This window comes from Macrobrachium rosenbergii, chromosome 39, assembly GCF_040412425.1.
Source record: "Macrobrachium rosenbergii isolate ZJJX-2024 chromosome 39, ASM4041242v1, whole genome shotgun sequence".
NCBI classification, from domain to species: Eukaryota; Metazoa; Arthropoda; class Malacostraca; order Decapoda; family Palaemonidae; genus Macrobrachium; species Macrobrachium rosenbergii.
In genome coordinates this window covers 21515613-21531731 of record NC_089779.1, presented here as the reverse complement: position 1 = coordinate 21531731, position 16119 = coordinate 21515613, and the positions used below count along the sequence as shown (strand labels likewise).

At 36.4% G+C, this 16119-nt stretch overlaps 1 protein-coding gene across 1 annotated transcript; it reads left to right on the top strand.

Moving 5' to 3' along the window:
• The first annotated feature begins 14449 nt into the window (after window positions 1-14449).
• On the top strand, window positions 14450-15865 carry LOC136825828 (uncharacterized). Its single transcript, XM_067082783.1, has one exon. The coding sequence runs from the start codon at window positions 14450-14452 to the stop codon at window positions 15863-15865; it is 1416 nt and encodes a 471-aa protein (XP_066938884.1).
• The last annotated feature ends 254 nt before the right edge of the window (window positions 15866-16119 follow it).

Here is a 16119-nt window from a genome sequence, read left to right as displayed (position 1 = left end):
GGTAAAGGATAAACCCTCATCCTATAGAACAAGAGCAATGGCAGGACAATCTTGGAAGTCAACGTCTTTCCTGAAGGGAGATAGTATGACTAACTGGAAGCTTTGTTGCTTGTGGCAAGAGGACACACGTGAAAGACTGGTTGATGCATCTGGTGCTGGCTATGTTACCCTTGCTACAAACATCCCTGAATTCTATAAGTTAAATGCAATGCCTATACCATTTCATCCCAAAAGGCTTCATGAAGGTGATGGAATTCTGCAGACCTTTGAAAAATAACAAAGCAACATATGAATCATGTATGCTGAAGTTTAAAACAACAAAACTAGAAAGGAAAAGGACGTCATTTTGTAGTAGCCAGAAGGCAGGTGAAGAAGATGCAGAAGAATCTAAGACTGAGAGAGAAGGAATATGCTTTATTTGTAACCAACCAGCACCAATCAAAGATTTACGATCGGCCATGACATTGCCTTTACATGAAAAGCTGCAACGATGTGCCACCAACCTACTAGATGAGAAACTTCTGGCCAAGCTTAGTGCTGGAGCTATTGTTTCTCAGAACCATATGTATCACCCATCTTGTCTGACAGGTGTGTACAACAGGGAAAGGGCCTGGCTAAATTCCCAGAAAATTGGAGATGATTATCTGCTGTACAGACAAGAGGCATGTTCCCATGCTTTTGCTGAGCTTGAGATGTACACAAGAGACAAGCTGTTGACTACAGATGGGTGCTGCTATTTTACAATGGTAGAAATTTTTGATTTGTACAAACAAAGACTGGAACAGCTAAAGTCGATGTTTCCTTTGTGCACTGAACACTGTTAAAAGAACAGATACTTGCCCACGTCCCAGAACTGGAAGACTTTAAGAAGGGAAGAGAAATTTGGTTTGCCTACAAAAGGAAAATGGGAGAAGCCCTAGCCACGGCATGTGACTACAATGATGCACTAATCGTGGCCAAAGCAGCTAAGATATTGAGGAAACAAATGCTTGAACATGAGATAGAATTTGATGGAACCTTAACAGCAGACACTAAAAGAGAATCTGTGCCACCAAGTTTGTTGGAATTTGTAAGTGTGCTACAAAACAGTGGCGCTATAAAATCCCAACTTAAATATGGAACATCATCTACTGATCTACTGTAGCTTTAGCACAACTTTTGCACTTCAACTGTCAAAAGAATCCAGCATCTTCAACATTCTCCAGACATTCCAAGTCAAGAGAACCTCCATTTCCAATATATATTGGTCTCCTGGCCTTTGCAAAAACCAGGAAGTGTCATTTCACTGATACATTCCATCACCATGGAATCAGCATCAGCTATGATAGGGTTCTGGAATTGACTAAAGGGTTAGGAGAAGCAGTTGTAACAAGAGCTGTGGAGGAAGAAGTAGTTTGTCTCACTACACTAAAAAAAGGGGCTCTTTACAACTTGTGCTATTGACAATCTGGGCCATAATCCAAGTGCCACAGCTGCACAAACATCCTTCCATGGGACAGACATATCTTTGTTTCAGCATCCGAGCACTGATGAAAAGGGTGAGGACAGAAACTTGGCCAAAAACATCCAAAGTGGAACAAAGTAAAAAAAAAAGTACCTTCTCTTCCTGAATATTGCACAAATGTACCTCCTGCTCACTCTAAACATGAGAATCCCCTCCCTTCATCCAGTGGAAGTGCAGGGCACCAACAGGTTGTGCTTTCAAAGCATCTTTCTCTTGAGTATGAATGGCTTGAGAAAGTCAGTCTGTCGGACAGGAGTGAAAATGCTGTGTCCATATCTTGGGCAGCACATCACGCTTCTCAGAAGCGACAGGACCCATTTGAAATAAGCTTGTCATCAATGTTGCCTCTTTTTCAAGAGGCAGCTCATTCAGTTGCAATAATAAAACATGCCATGGATATTGCAAGAGCAACCACACAGTTTCTCAATCCTGGCCAAACCCCAGTTCCAGCAGTCACTATTTGCAATTGCTAAGCAGATCCAATGGGGTTTGGCCATTGCAGTATGGTGTTTGGAGGGCTGCATATAGAAATGGCAGCATTCAAAATTCTGGGTGATCTCTTGAAAGACAGTGGTTGGACTGTTGCTCTTGCAAAACCAGAAATAGCTACTCCTGGGACAGGAGATTCGTTTATTTCTGCTTCACATTTGAAGAAGACATGTCTAGCCCACCAGGTGACAGCTTGCAGTTTATATCAGCTGTGCAAAGCTGCCTATATGGCATATATCCAGAAAGCAGAAGAAGAAATTGAGCTAAGCTGTGAAAGCTGGATCAGAAAACGAGAATCAGAGTGTCCCCAATTCTACTTTTGGAATCTTGTGCTTGAGCTAGAACTTCTAGTGTTTGTTTTCATCAGGTCACACCGAGAGCCTAATTTCCAATTGTACAAGGATGTGCTGCAAGAACTCATTCCTTTCTTCTTTGCCCTGGACCATGTACATTATGCCAGGTGGCTTTCAATTCATTTGAGAGACTTGGAGGCCCTCCAAAATGTTACATTTGATGAATTCACAAAAGGAAATTTCACTGTCCACAAAACCACTCAGCCTTTTTCCTCAATGGCTATAGACCAAGCACACGAGCAGAATAATGCTCATGTGAAAGGAGATGGGGGAGCCGTTGGCCTATTTGAATATGAAGATGCTCTCAGAAGGTTGACAGTGGCTGGTCCTGAAGTAAGCCACCTGATCGTTAAGTTTGAGGCTAGAAGTGAAGCTGATCCAAAATCTGAGGGTAAGCATCATGATGAAACTGAAGCTGTGCAGAAAAGGTTTATTGAAATGGCTGAAAATCTGGCAAAAGTAATCAAAGAAGTGGGCAACCCTTTTGAGGAAGATTCAGTGGATCTGATTGTGCTAGACAGTCATGAAATTATGGACAGCAAAGTTAGTGAATCCTTGAGATCTGTGGAGGGCCTTGGACAGACACAGTTCACAAACTTTACTGAGAGGCCCAAGACACCCAGCAAATTCTATGAACCATTACACAAGAACAAAATTCTATTGTTCAGTCGTAAGATGTCTGCTACAGAATCCATAAAGGATGATTGTATTCTATTCTCACCCCTCTTCATATCATGCCAGAACAGACAGTGTGATTTAAATGAATTCTTTCAACATGAAAATCAAAATTGCCCACCATCACTGGCACAGAATGGACAGATGCATCAGGGCACCAAGTCACAGCTGCTGCCTCTACTGGAACAGCATGCATCAGATATCCCTGACAAAGAGCCTACCGCTGATGTTATCATAATGGATGGTGCAGCTCTTATAAATGCTCTGAGACCAACCAAGGGGTCTACATTTTAGTCTTATGCTAAATAAGAAGTCCTATCCAAGATTCAGAAGCACATACAGAAGTACAAGCAAACACACATTGTATTTGATGTGTATAGGACAGACAGTATGAAAGCACAAACAAGACAAAACAGAGGCACAGGAGTTCACCGGAGAGTAATTAGCACAGCGAAAACTCAGGGCAATTGGGCCAGCTTCCTCAAGAATGACCACAACCAAACTGAACTATTTGCATATTTGGCGAACACAATCATTTCATCTCAAGCAGATGATACATTATGCATAATTGTCACTAAAGGGGATGCTGCACTTTGTAGCAAGGCTGAACAAGACATTGCTGACCTACAAGGCTGCACTCACGAAGAGGCAGACACTAGAGTCCTTTTACATGCTGCATATGTTACAAAGTATGAAGATATCTCAAGTGCAATCATACGTAGTACAGACACTGACACTGTCATCATAGCAATATCTAGCATAGAAAAAACTGGTTTGGACAAACTATGGATTAAATTTGGTAGAGGAGAAGACATGAGGTGGATACCTATCCATGAAGTTGCAGCAGTCATGGGACAAAAGCCTCAGCCCTTTCCTTTTTCCATGCATTTAGTGGGTGTGACACGGTGTCTGCCTTTCATGGAAAGGGGAAGAAGTCTGCATGGCAAACATGGACTGTGTTTCAGCGTGCCACACCCACCTTCACCAAACTAAGTTCAACACCAGCAACTGTAGAGGATGAAGGCCTGCAAATTATTGAAGAGTTCGGGGTGCTAATATGCAACAGAAGCAGTTCGTATAAAAATGTAAATGAGGCTAGACTTCATCTCTTTGCAAGAAAGCAAAGAGCTTATGATTGCATTCCCCTTACAAGGGCTGCTCTTAGAGAGCATTGCAAGAGAGCTGCCTTTCAAGCAGGGCACATTTGATGCCAGTCTTTAGTATGTCATCCAGTTTTGCCCAGTCCAAGACACTGGGGATGGCAACAGATTGATGGCACCTGGTTTCCATATTGGACAGATTTGCCAGTAGTAGCTAAATCTTGCCAGGAACTGAATAAGTGTGGCTGCAAAAAGGAATGCCATGGCAGGTGCAAGTGCTACAAATCTGGACTTAGCTGCACAGCACGCTGCAGCTGCACTTGCTAAAACTAACTGATACACAAAACATATTGGTTTCTCTCAGGAGATACATACTCTTTTATCTTTGGCTGCCATTTTGGAAATATGGTGTTCATATGGTGGCCATATTGGAAAGATGGGTTCACTTTATCTCTTCATGACAGTAAGAATGCCAAAATACAAATTCTCAATCATTATATGGACAGTATGCAACTTTTATAGGCTTATGAAATGAAAATATTTGAAATATACAGCAAATTTGCCGCCATTTTGGAAAAGTGGCAGCCATCTTGGAAATAGCCAAATATTGAGGTAGCCGGAGGTTGATTTTGATTTATGGAGATAATAAGAGTTCTCATGCCAAATCTGTTGCTTGTATCACCATTTGCACTTTTTTTACCATTATCCCGCTCCACTACATCTTGAAAACCATCCCTTACCCAAGATTCATCCACCCTCTTCCCCGCTGGCTCCCATGCCGAGATTATTCTGGGCAGTTTTGATATGAAAGGGCGTCCGTTGCTTTCTCCATCCAAACGAAAACAAGTTGTATTTTTGTCGTTTCCGAGGAAAAACACCTGATTTCAACGACAACAAGACAACCAAACCCTTCAGGTAAGCTTTCTTCTGCCACAGGCCATTAGGAAAGCTCTTCAGGTGCTCCTCTTAACGATCCATTGACAAATACTGGAAACGTTTTATGTCCAAGAAACTAAATGATCTTTTCCTGGTTCTCCTCTGGTTTGTGCCTACAGTCCATTTTTTTTTTTTTTTTTTACTTAGAGGCTTCTTTCAAGATCGCTTTCTTCTTAAATTTCTTAACGGAATTCAAAACCATATATAAAACCCTCGGTAATTCTGAGTTTCCTTTTAACTTTTCATAAACTTTGGTGTCTTCAACTTTCTGGCTAACCGTGTCTTTAATCTTACTCATCTAAATGTTGATGTAGAGCTTTAGGGAATTATATGCTGCTACGTTCATTATGGTCTCATTTCCAAGTTTGTAACAGATCGAGATAGTAACGCGAAACCATAACTTTTTGAAGTGTGTCAAAGCTCTTCCTACCTCTTGCACGCATCACATATATATACATATACTGTATATATATATATATATATATATATATATATATATATATATATATATATATATATATATATATATATATATATATATATATATATATATATATATATATATATATATATATATATATATATATATATATATATATATATATATATATATATATATATATATATATATATATATATATATATATATATATATATACATACATATACACACACACACATATATATATATATATATATATATATATATATATATATATATATATATATATATATATATATATATATATATATATATATATATATATATATATATATATATATATATATATATATATATATATATATACATACACATATATACATATATATATGCATGTATTTATGTAAGTGTGAGTATATAATGATACACACATTATATATATATATATATATATATATATATATATATATATATATATATATATATATATATACATACATACTGTATGTGTGTGTGCAATTGTCTTTATGTTTAGAGTCTGAATCAGTCTATACTTATGTTTCTCTGAAGGTAAGTTTCTCAGGAATAAAGAAAAATTATTCACTTTTGCTTCCATTTACAGGACGACAGACCCTTTTTACACCTATCTTCAGCGTCTTCAGGATTAAATTACGAATTGACATTAACAATTTTTATTACAGCATACAGCCTGAGAAGCTAATCTTTAAATGTAAAATATGACGTCACTAGAGTGATGAATTTGTATTGGTCAGTGGGTCTCAATCTCTCACTAGTAGTCTGTGCGGCAGAAGGGGTATTTCTGGTGATCCATATGACGCGCCCTGTGCCGCGGCGTTCAACAAAGTGGCCGATATTTTTTATCTGTCCCATTGTTGGCTTTTTCTATTGCACTTGGGAGCTCTGCCGCTCTTTTCTTCCTTCGGATTCTCACAGACGTCTTGTGCTTTCCTTGAAGTAGGGAGGACGAAGTCCGTGTTCCTTCGTATGTTTAATGCAGGTCGTTATTGACTAATGCCTATGTCTTCTGCTGTTCATTATCTGTGGAACCGGGCTTCACTACGCACGATCTCTCTGCCTTCTAATAATTCTTCTGATGTTGGTTTCCAGCCGTGGGAATCCACATAATGTTTGAGTATTGCTCCTGGGTAGCCGTGAACTTGCAATCGTCGTCGTAGAGTGGTGCGATCTATGAAGAAATGGCTGAGGGTTCGACATGCCCCTTCGGTACATTTAAATTTATATACCACACTGGTCAACTCCCACATCTCTCCAAGGAGAGCGGTGCTATTCCTTAGTATAAGGGTGCTGACCAGGAACGGGCGGCAGTAGACTTGTAAGGAGACACTCGTTAAGATCTGCAGGCGTGGCACCGTTGACAATTATCCCTTTCATGGTCTTGACTTCATCCTTAAACTGGCTATGATATGCTGTTCTTTAAAATATTTTTGATGTTCCCTGGTGTGGTCAACGTCGCCGCTACGGCACTGGCATAGGCTACTATACATGTCCAACTGCTATAGTGTGCAACTTTCACTAAGATTGATGTCGTAAGCTTTGTTAGTAAGGAGCTGCCTACGAGAGTAATATTTGTAATCATTCAGTGTTTTACGGTTATCGGCCAAGGGGGTTGGGTTATGTATATTTTTCAATATTTATTTTTTATACATTTTTCCCAACATTTTTAAAACCCTCTGCAAGAATAAAATTGTCATGTTAGGTTTTGTTTGCTATGAAAAAATAAAACAGTAAATAGTACCAAAAAATGCTAAAAATTATAATAAATATTATATGTAAAAAAAGAATATAAATTAAAAAGAAAACGAGGTTGCAAAATTATTCCCACATAGTTACCGAATATAATGTTTTTAAAGTATTGAAACCCATTCATAAATAGATGAGTTATGGAGATTTGAATGTACAAAGCTAATGTTTTGAGAAAAATGCATATCGTATAAATATTACCTTTGATTGTTTTACGGAGTCATGTAAAAGAATCCAGTTTTCGTTTTGTGACTTAGAATAAGTAGCCTAGTCATTCTCAATTAAACTTGTTTCCTGTAAATATTTTTATGTATGGCTGCATTGAAATTGAATTTTTTAATGATACTATTTTTCATTTGCGATTTCCCATGTATAATAATCTACCGTGTCATTTTGTTCTATGCGTGTTTCTTTTTTTCTTTTTTTTTTGCTTGTTTATGGGGTAATTTTTTATGTTCTGTTTATTCTTCTAGCAAATTGTGAGGTGTATAGCCTCAATTGCTATGGTCTTCATATGCTGTAAAGTAACCAACTATTGTGATTAAGTATAATCTGGCAACAACTAAACATAGCACTTGTAATATTTATCTTCTTTTCTGGTGTGAGAATACTCTTTAGAGGTCACTTCTAAGAGAGAGAGAGAGAGAGAGAGAGAGAGAGAGAGAGAGAGAGAGAGAGAGAGAGAGAGAGAGAGAGAGAGAGAATAAATTAAACTGGTGCGTTGTATTCACCTGTATTGTGGAGCTAATACAGGTAAATAATTCTCGATCTCTGAAGGTGATTAATTTACATCAACATAGAGTCAGGTGGGAGATTTAGTTTCAGACAGATATAGAATGGTAAAGTTTACTTAGAGAAGTAAAATTTTGAGGGTCTGCAGCTGCCGTCTGAAACTAAGGCTTCCGGCTGACTCTTATATCAGCGTAAATCAATCATCTATAGAGATCAAGAATTATTTACCTGTATTACCATTACAATACTGGGGAATATATTACATACACACACATAATCCGGACATCGATGGTATCAGCACACAGCCGGACCCCCATATATATATATATATATATATATATATATATATATATATATATATATATATATATATATATATATATATATATATATATATATATATATAATAATCATGAAACTACAAATGTTGTTAATATCAAATTCACGCTACCTCGGGAATATCTCAGATGGAGAATTATCACCGAAGGGGAATTTATATAAGTGATAAATGGATTGGTACCTCTCTTGATGGCGCAGTGGTAATGTCAACTGGAGTCGCTGAATAGGTCCGTGTTGAGGGTTCATGTCCCGGCGGTACCAATCCATTTATCACCTATATAAATTCACCTTCGGTGATAATTCTCCTTCGGAGATATTCCCGAGGTAGCGTGAATTTGATATTAAGCGACATTTGTCGTTTTATGATTGTATATAAATCACGGTGTGATAAAACATTTCATATATATATATATATAGCAGCAAGCAGGAGTCCAAAGAAGACGACAGTCAACAAAACAGTTGCATATTTATTAAGAAACGTTTCGTGTTACTTAAACACATCATCAGTCTGTAAAATTGAAAAATACACATTAATTCTCTAATTTAAAATAAAAGCTAAATTAAAAAACGGCAGTTAAATTCTTTAAAATTACAACATACATAAAAAGTAAAAAGAAAGGAGATTTTTCTAAGTCTACCTGATCAATAGAAGGGGAAAGACGAAGTGAGACCACAAGCTCACGCATGCCCAGAGTACACTTAGGCCAAGTGCAGAGGAGAAGAAGACACGTTGGAGTTTAAAAGAGGTGCATGACGTTTAATAAACAAAGACTCAAGGGTCGTTAAATAAGCCGATTGTTTGGTAGTTCCATGATGGAAAAATGTTTTTTATCTATATTAACCTTGCATTTAACGGCATGATTTCTAATGCTAGAAAATTCGGGATTAGTTATACGTGAGCCAGTTCTGTAGCTCAGACCTAAGTGGCTATAATAACGGACCTGCAACATTCTCTTTGATGAGCCAACATAACTACCAAGACATCTTGGGCATTCAAATTTGTAAATAATATTGGACTTCATAAGGTCTGTAGCTTGTCCTTATAATTAAAAAGCCGCCAATCTTTAGTGGATTCATAGGTATTAAATTGAGTGTTAGAAATCCAAACTCTTTTTCAATTATTTGTTTGACTTTGGATCTAAGAAAGTCGGAGTGCGTAAATGGTATCGTAGCGTACATAGTCAGTTTAGGAACATTATATTTCACAATAGAATCCGAAAAAGTTACGTGCTACAACCTTGTTAACTATTTTATAAAAAGTCTTTGTGGGTATGAATTTTTGGTAAAATACTCAGTAAAAATTCAATTTCAGGTGGGAAATTTGCCCAGCTAGATGTATAACGGAGGGCTCTAAAAACTAGAGTTGTTATGGCATTAATTTTAAAAGAGAAGAAACACGAACTATAAAAGTTACCTCCAAGGCCTGTATAAGTACTTTTTCTAAAAACTGATGTACTAAAATTATGGTCAGAGCGGGTGATTTTTACGTCTAAAAGCTAGTGTACTCTCAGTCTCCTGCTCAATAGTAAATCTAATGTTGGGATGGCTAGAGTTAACGTAATCTAGAAAGATTGACATTGCCACGAATGTTTAAATAGGGCAAAAGTATCATCCACATATCTCCTATAGTAAAGGGGTTTAAAGGATTCGGGACAGTTGTTTAAAAACTCTTCTTCTAAATGTTCTTTCGAAGAGGGAAGAGTTTCTTTTATCTTTCGGCCTGGACTTCTGTATTCCGTCATATAGACCTAATTTCTCGTATTTTTACTTTCCTTTTGAGGTGTTGTTCCAAAGACTCAAGGGTTTGAATTGTGCTAGTGCTAATCTCAGTAGCTTGCAACAGAAACTTTCTCTTCTCCTGCATGACACCTATAAGAACTTAAAAAATAAATGGGCTCCCTTCTTTAGAAAGGAAGATTTGGAAATTTTAAGAAATTTAAGTAAAGTGGAAAATATCGTTATTTGCAAACCCGACAAGGGCAAGGGAGTAGTGTTAATGAATAAACAAGACTATCTACATAAAGTTAATTCAGTACTTTCTGATAATACAAAATTTTTACTGATTGGAGAACCTAGCTTCTTAGAAATCTACAGAAGGGAAGATAAGATTAATAGATTCCTTAGAAAATTAAAGAAAGATAACATCTTAAATGAAGAAACCTTCCAAAAATTGTTTGTTACAGGGTCATCGTTTGGCATTTTGTATGGGCTCCCTAAGATCCATAAGGATGGCATACCTATCAGGCCAATTATGTCTTCGTATAATAGCCCTTCCTATAATATCTCTAAGTACTTAGTTCACTTATTAAATGATTACTCAATATCCCAGTTTGCGCTAAAAATGGCTTTGACTTCCAACAACAAATAGTACATCAGGATGGTGATTTATATATGGCCAGTTTAGACGTTGAGTCGTTATTCACAAATGTGCCAGTCTCCGAAACTATTGAGATTATTCTGGACAAAGTTTTTATGAGAGTGGTGTTATCTTTCCCGGTTTTAATAGACAACTTTTAAGTCTCTCTTGGAACTTGCAGTGCAAGATTCTGCTTTTATTTTTAACAAACAACTTTACTTGCAGGTCGAGGAGTTGCTATGGGGTCCCCATTGGGCCCTCTCTTCGCAAATTTTTTTATGGCACATTTAGAAGAAGAGTTTTTAAACAACTGTCCCGAATCCTTTAAACCCCTTTACTATAGGAGATATGTGGATGATACTTTTGCCCTATTTAAACATTCGTGGCAATGTCAATCTTTTCTAGATTACGTTAACTCTAGCCATCCCAACATTAGATTTACTATTGAGCAGGAGACTGAGAGTACACTAGCTTTTTTAGACGTAAAATCACCCGCTCTGACCATAATTTTAGTACATCAGTTTTTAGAAAAGTACTTATACAGGCCTTGGAGGTAACTTTTATAGTTCGTGTTTCTTCTCTTTTAAAATTAATGCCATAACAACTCTAGTTTTTAGAGCCCTCCGTTATACATCTAGCTGGGCAAATTTCCACTCCGAAATTGAATTTTTACTGGAGTATTTTACCAAAAATTCATACCCCACAAAGACTTTTTATAAAATAGTTAACAAGGTTGTAGCACGTAACTTTTCGGATTCTATTGTGAAATATAATGTTCCTAAACTGACTATGTACGCTACGATACCATTTACGCACTCCGACTTTCTTAGATCCAAAGTCAAACAAATAATTGAAAAAGAGTTTGGATTTCTAACACTCAATTTAATACCTATGAATCCACTAAAGATTGGCGGCTTTTTAATTATAAGGACAAGCTACAGACCTTTATGAAGTCCAATATTATTTACAAATTTGAATGCCCAAGATGTCTTGGTAGTTATGTTGGCTCATCAAAGAGAATGTTGCAGGTCCGTTATTATAGCCACTTAGGTCTGAATGTGTGTATATATATATATATATATATATATATATATATATATATATATATATATATATATATATATATATATATATATATATATATATATATATATATATATATATATATATATATATATAATATACATATATATACATATATATATATATATATATATATATATATATATATATATATATATATATATATATATGTATGTATATATATATATATATATATATATATATATATATATATATATATATATATATATATATATATATATATATATATATATATATATATATATATATATATATATATATATATATATACCTGGTTATTACACAACTAATCACAGATTTCAAAAATATACCTCACTTCAGCCAGATACCTGAGCTCTCATAACAAAAGGATTACGACTGAGTACAAGCCCTTTGTTAGCCAAGTTGGTTGAGCTTCAGACTGTCATTCGATGGGCCGGAGTTCAATTCCCGCGGCCGGCTGATGAAGAGTTAGAGGAATTTATTTCTGGTGATAGAAATTCATTTCTCTCTATTATGTGGTTCGGATTCCACAATAAGCTGTAGGTCCCGTTGCTAAGTAACCAACTGGTTCTTAGCCACATAAAATAAGTCTAATCCTTCGGGCCAGCCCTAGGAGAGCTGTTAATCAGCTCAGTGGTCTGATAAAACTAAGGTATACTTAACTTACGACTGAGTACTCAAAAGGTAACAGTGATCCCTTAAAAAATTCATTAATCATGTGAAAAATCAAACTACGTTTATCAAAAGAATTGTGAGGTATCCACATTTAAACAAGAAATATACTAGAATAAAAGGGCATCACTCCATCAAACAACTTTAACTGTTACCCTGATCTTCAATCACTTCAGCAAAACTAAAGGAACAAAACATGTTTATCACTGCCTTATGCACACAATTAATCCTATTCATTGGTGGTCAATAAATGAAACGCTGTTTTTTTTTATTTTAAACACAAAAATTCATTGTTAAATTCAAAATTTATGATTAGAATTCACAATCTGAAAAATTTTCTATTACTTGAAAACAACACAAAATTTAATTAATTCTTGAATTAAATTATTAAACAAAATTAAATTACAAAAACTTTAATTTATCAAGAAATTAAATTAATCAAGCAAAATTTAAACTATCAAGAATTACTCTAGATTTTAAAAGAAAATCTTAGTAAATGAAAATTAACCCTTAAACGCCGAGCCTCTATTTACGAAAGTGTCTGCCGTATGCCAGCGGCGTTCGGGAGTTAGCGCCGAAGTGGAAAAAAAGTTTTTTTCAAAAAATCACAGCACGCTTAGTTTTTAAGATTAAGAGTTCATTTTTGGCTACTTTTTTTGACATTGCCTGAAGTTTAGTATGCAACCATCAGAAATGAAAAAGAAATATCATTATCATATATAAATATTGAAATATATGACAGCGCAAAAAAAAAAATTTCATATTGTTACGAACCCATGAGTTCGTATTTGTACATATATTTATATATGTTGTTTGTGTTCCTGAATTGGTATTATCTGCCTTTAAGGGTTTATTTGTTGTCACTTGTCAACGATAGTTTAGTCACTCGTCAATGATAGTTGGTTGTTTATCAGTTGTTGACATCCGTATATTTGTTTGCTGCAGTGGTTACTTAGCTGCTTTACTTTCATAATCATGGCAGTTTAACCCTTTTGACTAATTGTTCATTGACGGCCGTAAATTATTTATTAATATTTATTATTCTCGTTTAGTTGTTCTCTCGTATAATTGGCTGGTTAAGACTGATACTTATTTCTCCTCTTTGGTGGTTGGCTGATGGGCAACCGAGTTGATGAGTGGCCTGGAACTGCAGTCGGATGTAGAAGTCACCACCTGACTGGATTTGAGAAGAAGTCACCTACTTACTCCCGTGAGGAGAACCTGACTGGATTTGAGAGAAGTCACCTACTTACTCCCGTGAGGAGAACTTGACTGGATTTGAGAGAAGTCACCTGCTTACTCCCGTGAGAAGAACTTGACTTGGATTTGTATCTTGGACGCAGTGCGGACTTTGAAGGCTGTGATTTTGGTGGATCCCTCGTGGTGGCCCCGAACTGGATCCTGCCCTTGCTGGAAGTTGTTCCCGAGTTTCCCCTGATTATGAAGGTGGCTTCCCGTCGTAATTGCCATACGACGTAAAGACATCCCGACAGAGCTCTCTATCGAACTACCGAAGACCTAGTGATAGAAGATCTTGGACCTATCCATCGTCATCCAGATACCTGAAGACCATGTGACAGAAGATCTTGGACCCATCCATCGTCATCCGGATACCTTATCTATCTAAGATCCCGTATCGTCATACCAGCCAAAGCTAATTATTATTGTTATTGTTATTATTATTATTATTATTATTATTATTATTATTATTACTATTATAATTTATTTTTATAGTTATTTATTCATATTATCCTTCACTTCTTTCTTGACGTAGCCCTGGGATCCCAATTGAACCCATAAAATCCGTTCAACATCTTTGGGTTTTAAATTAAATAATTTTTGTTACTGCCTTCGAGGCTGATACGTAACAAATGGCATCCTCAGCGGGATTATCCAGTGCTCTTCAGGTTTGAGGTGGAGGATAGAATTTAGGAGTTAGGGTTTAGTATTTTTTTTTTCATCTAGTTCTTTTTAAAAAAAAAAATGGCAGTTCTAACCAGTATCGAAGATGTACAACCATTTATAAATACGGAAACATTGGAGGTTGACATTGAATCATTAAAGAAAGATGAACTTTTATTAATAGCAGAATATGGTGGGCTAGATGTAAGTAGAGCTGATAGGAAGCAAGTAATCAAGTCGGTGGTTATGAAATATCTTTGTTTAGAGGCAGATTCTATTGATGAGGATAAACCAGTTCCAGTTAGGAAGGATGAAGATCCTAAGCCAGTTCAAAGTAGGAGAGGTAGTAGAGGTAGCCGAAGTAGCCTTGTGGAGGGTGATAATGTTGATGATGATGATGAGGTCAGTGAGACTGGTAAAGATAGGTATGAAATAACTAAATTACAGTTGCAGATTAAGTTGAAGCAATTAGAAAATGAGGCTAAGGAGAAAGATAGAGAGGATAGAGAAAAGGAAAGGAAACATGAGGAGAGACAGAGGGAACATAAGGAGAGACAGAGGGAACATCAGGAGAGACAGAGAGAGCACGAACTTAAACTAGCTCAATTGAAGTTTGGAGGTAGGAATAAGGGAAGTGATGAGTCTTTTGATTTGATCCACAATATTAAGTTAGTGCCTAAATTTAGTGAGAGAGAAGTCAGTAAGTTTTTTGCCAGCTTTGAAAAGGTGGCAAAACAGATGAAGTGGCCGGTAGAAAACTGGACTATAATGTTGCAGGTAGTGTTAGTTGGGAAGGCCCAGGCAGCATATTCAGCTTTGTCAGTTGAGGATAGCTCTAATTATGAATTAGTGAAAGATGTTATTTTGAAAGCATATGCCTTAGTGCCTGAGGCCTATAGGCAGAAGTTTAGGGAGTTAAAGAAAGCAAGTGATGAGACTTATTCAGAGTTTGCTAGATGCAAAGAAAGGTTATTTGAAGACTGGTGTAATTCCAGGAAAGTAGGAAATATGCAGGATATGAGGGAGCTAATTTTGTTGGAGGAGTTTAAAAACTGTGTACCAAAAGATTTAAAAGCTCATTTAGAGGAAACTCAAGTAGAAACATTAAAAGTAGCCGCTAGAACCTCAGATGAATATAGTTTGACCCATAAGAAAGTGTATGAAGGGGAGACAAGAGTTGAGGCAGGAAAAAGTAACATGTCCCTTCCTAGACATTTTAAGCCTTCGTCTCCACGTAGACATTTTAAATCTCCCTCTCCCAATAGTTATAATTTTTATAGGAGAAGTAACCTACCCCCTAGGGAGATAGTATGTTATGGGTGTGGTATGAAGGGTCACGTTATGGCTAGGTGTTATAAGTTAAAAGGTAATCCTCCTAGTAAGAAAACGATGTTAGTTGGGGCAGATAAGGGTATTAAGCTTAGAAAAGCGAGAGAGATAAAGGATAGGGGAGTTATTGAAGGATTTCAGGTCCTTATGTATCCCATGGTACAGTAGATTTTATGAATAAGCCAGGTAGTGAGGAGGAAGTAGTAATTTTAAGGGATACTGGTGCAGCTCAGACATTATTGTTAGGATCTGTGGTACCCCCAGATGTTGAGATTTGTGAAAATGAAGTAGTATTATTAGGTGGCTTTCATGATAGTGTTGTGTCTTGCCCATTGATTACTGTTAAACTTAAGTGTAGTATAATAGAGGGTGAGGTAAAAGTGGCAGTGGTTAAGAATTTACCTATTGCGGGAATAGGATTA

Bases quoted from the DNA above. Each gene is read 5' to 3' on its own strand.
- LOC136825828 (XM_067082783.1), top strand. From the start codon at position 14,450: ATGGCAGTTCTAACCAGTATCGAAGATGTACAACCATTTATAAATACG.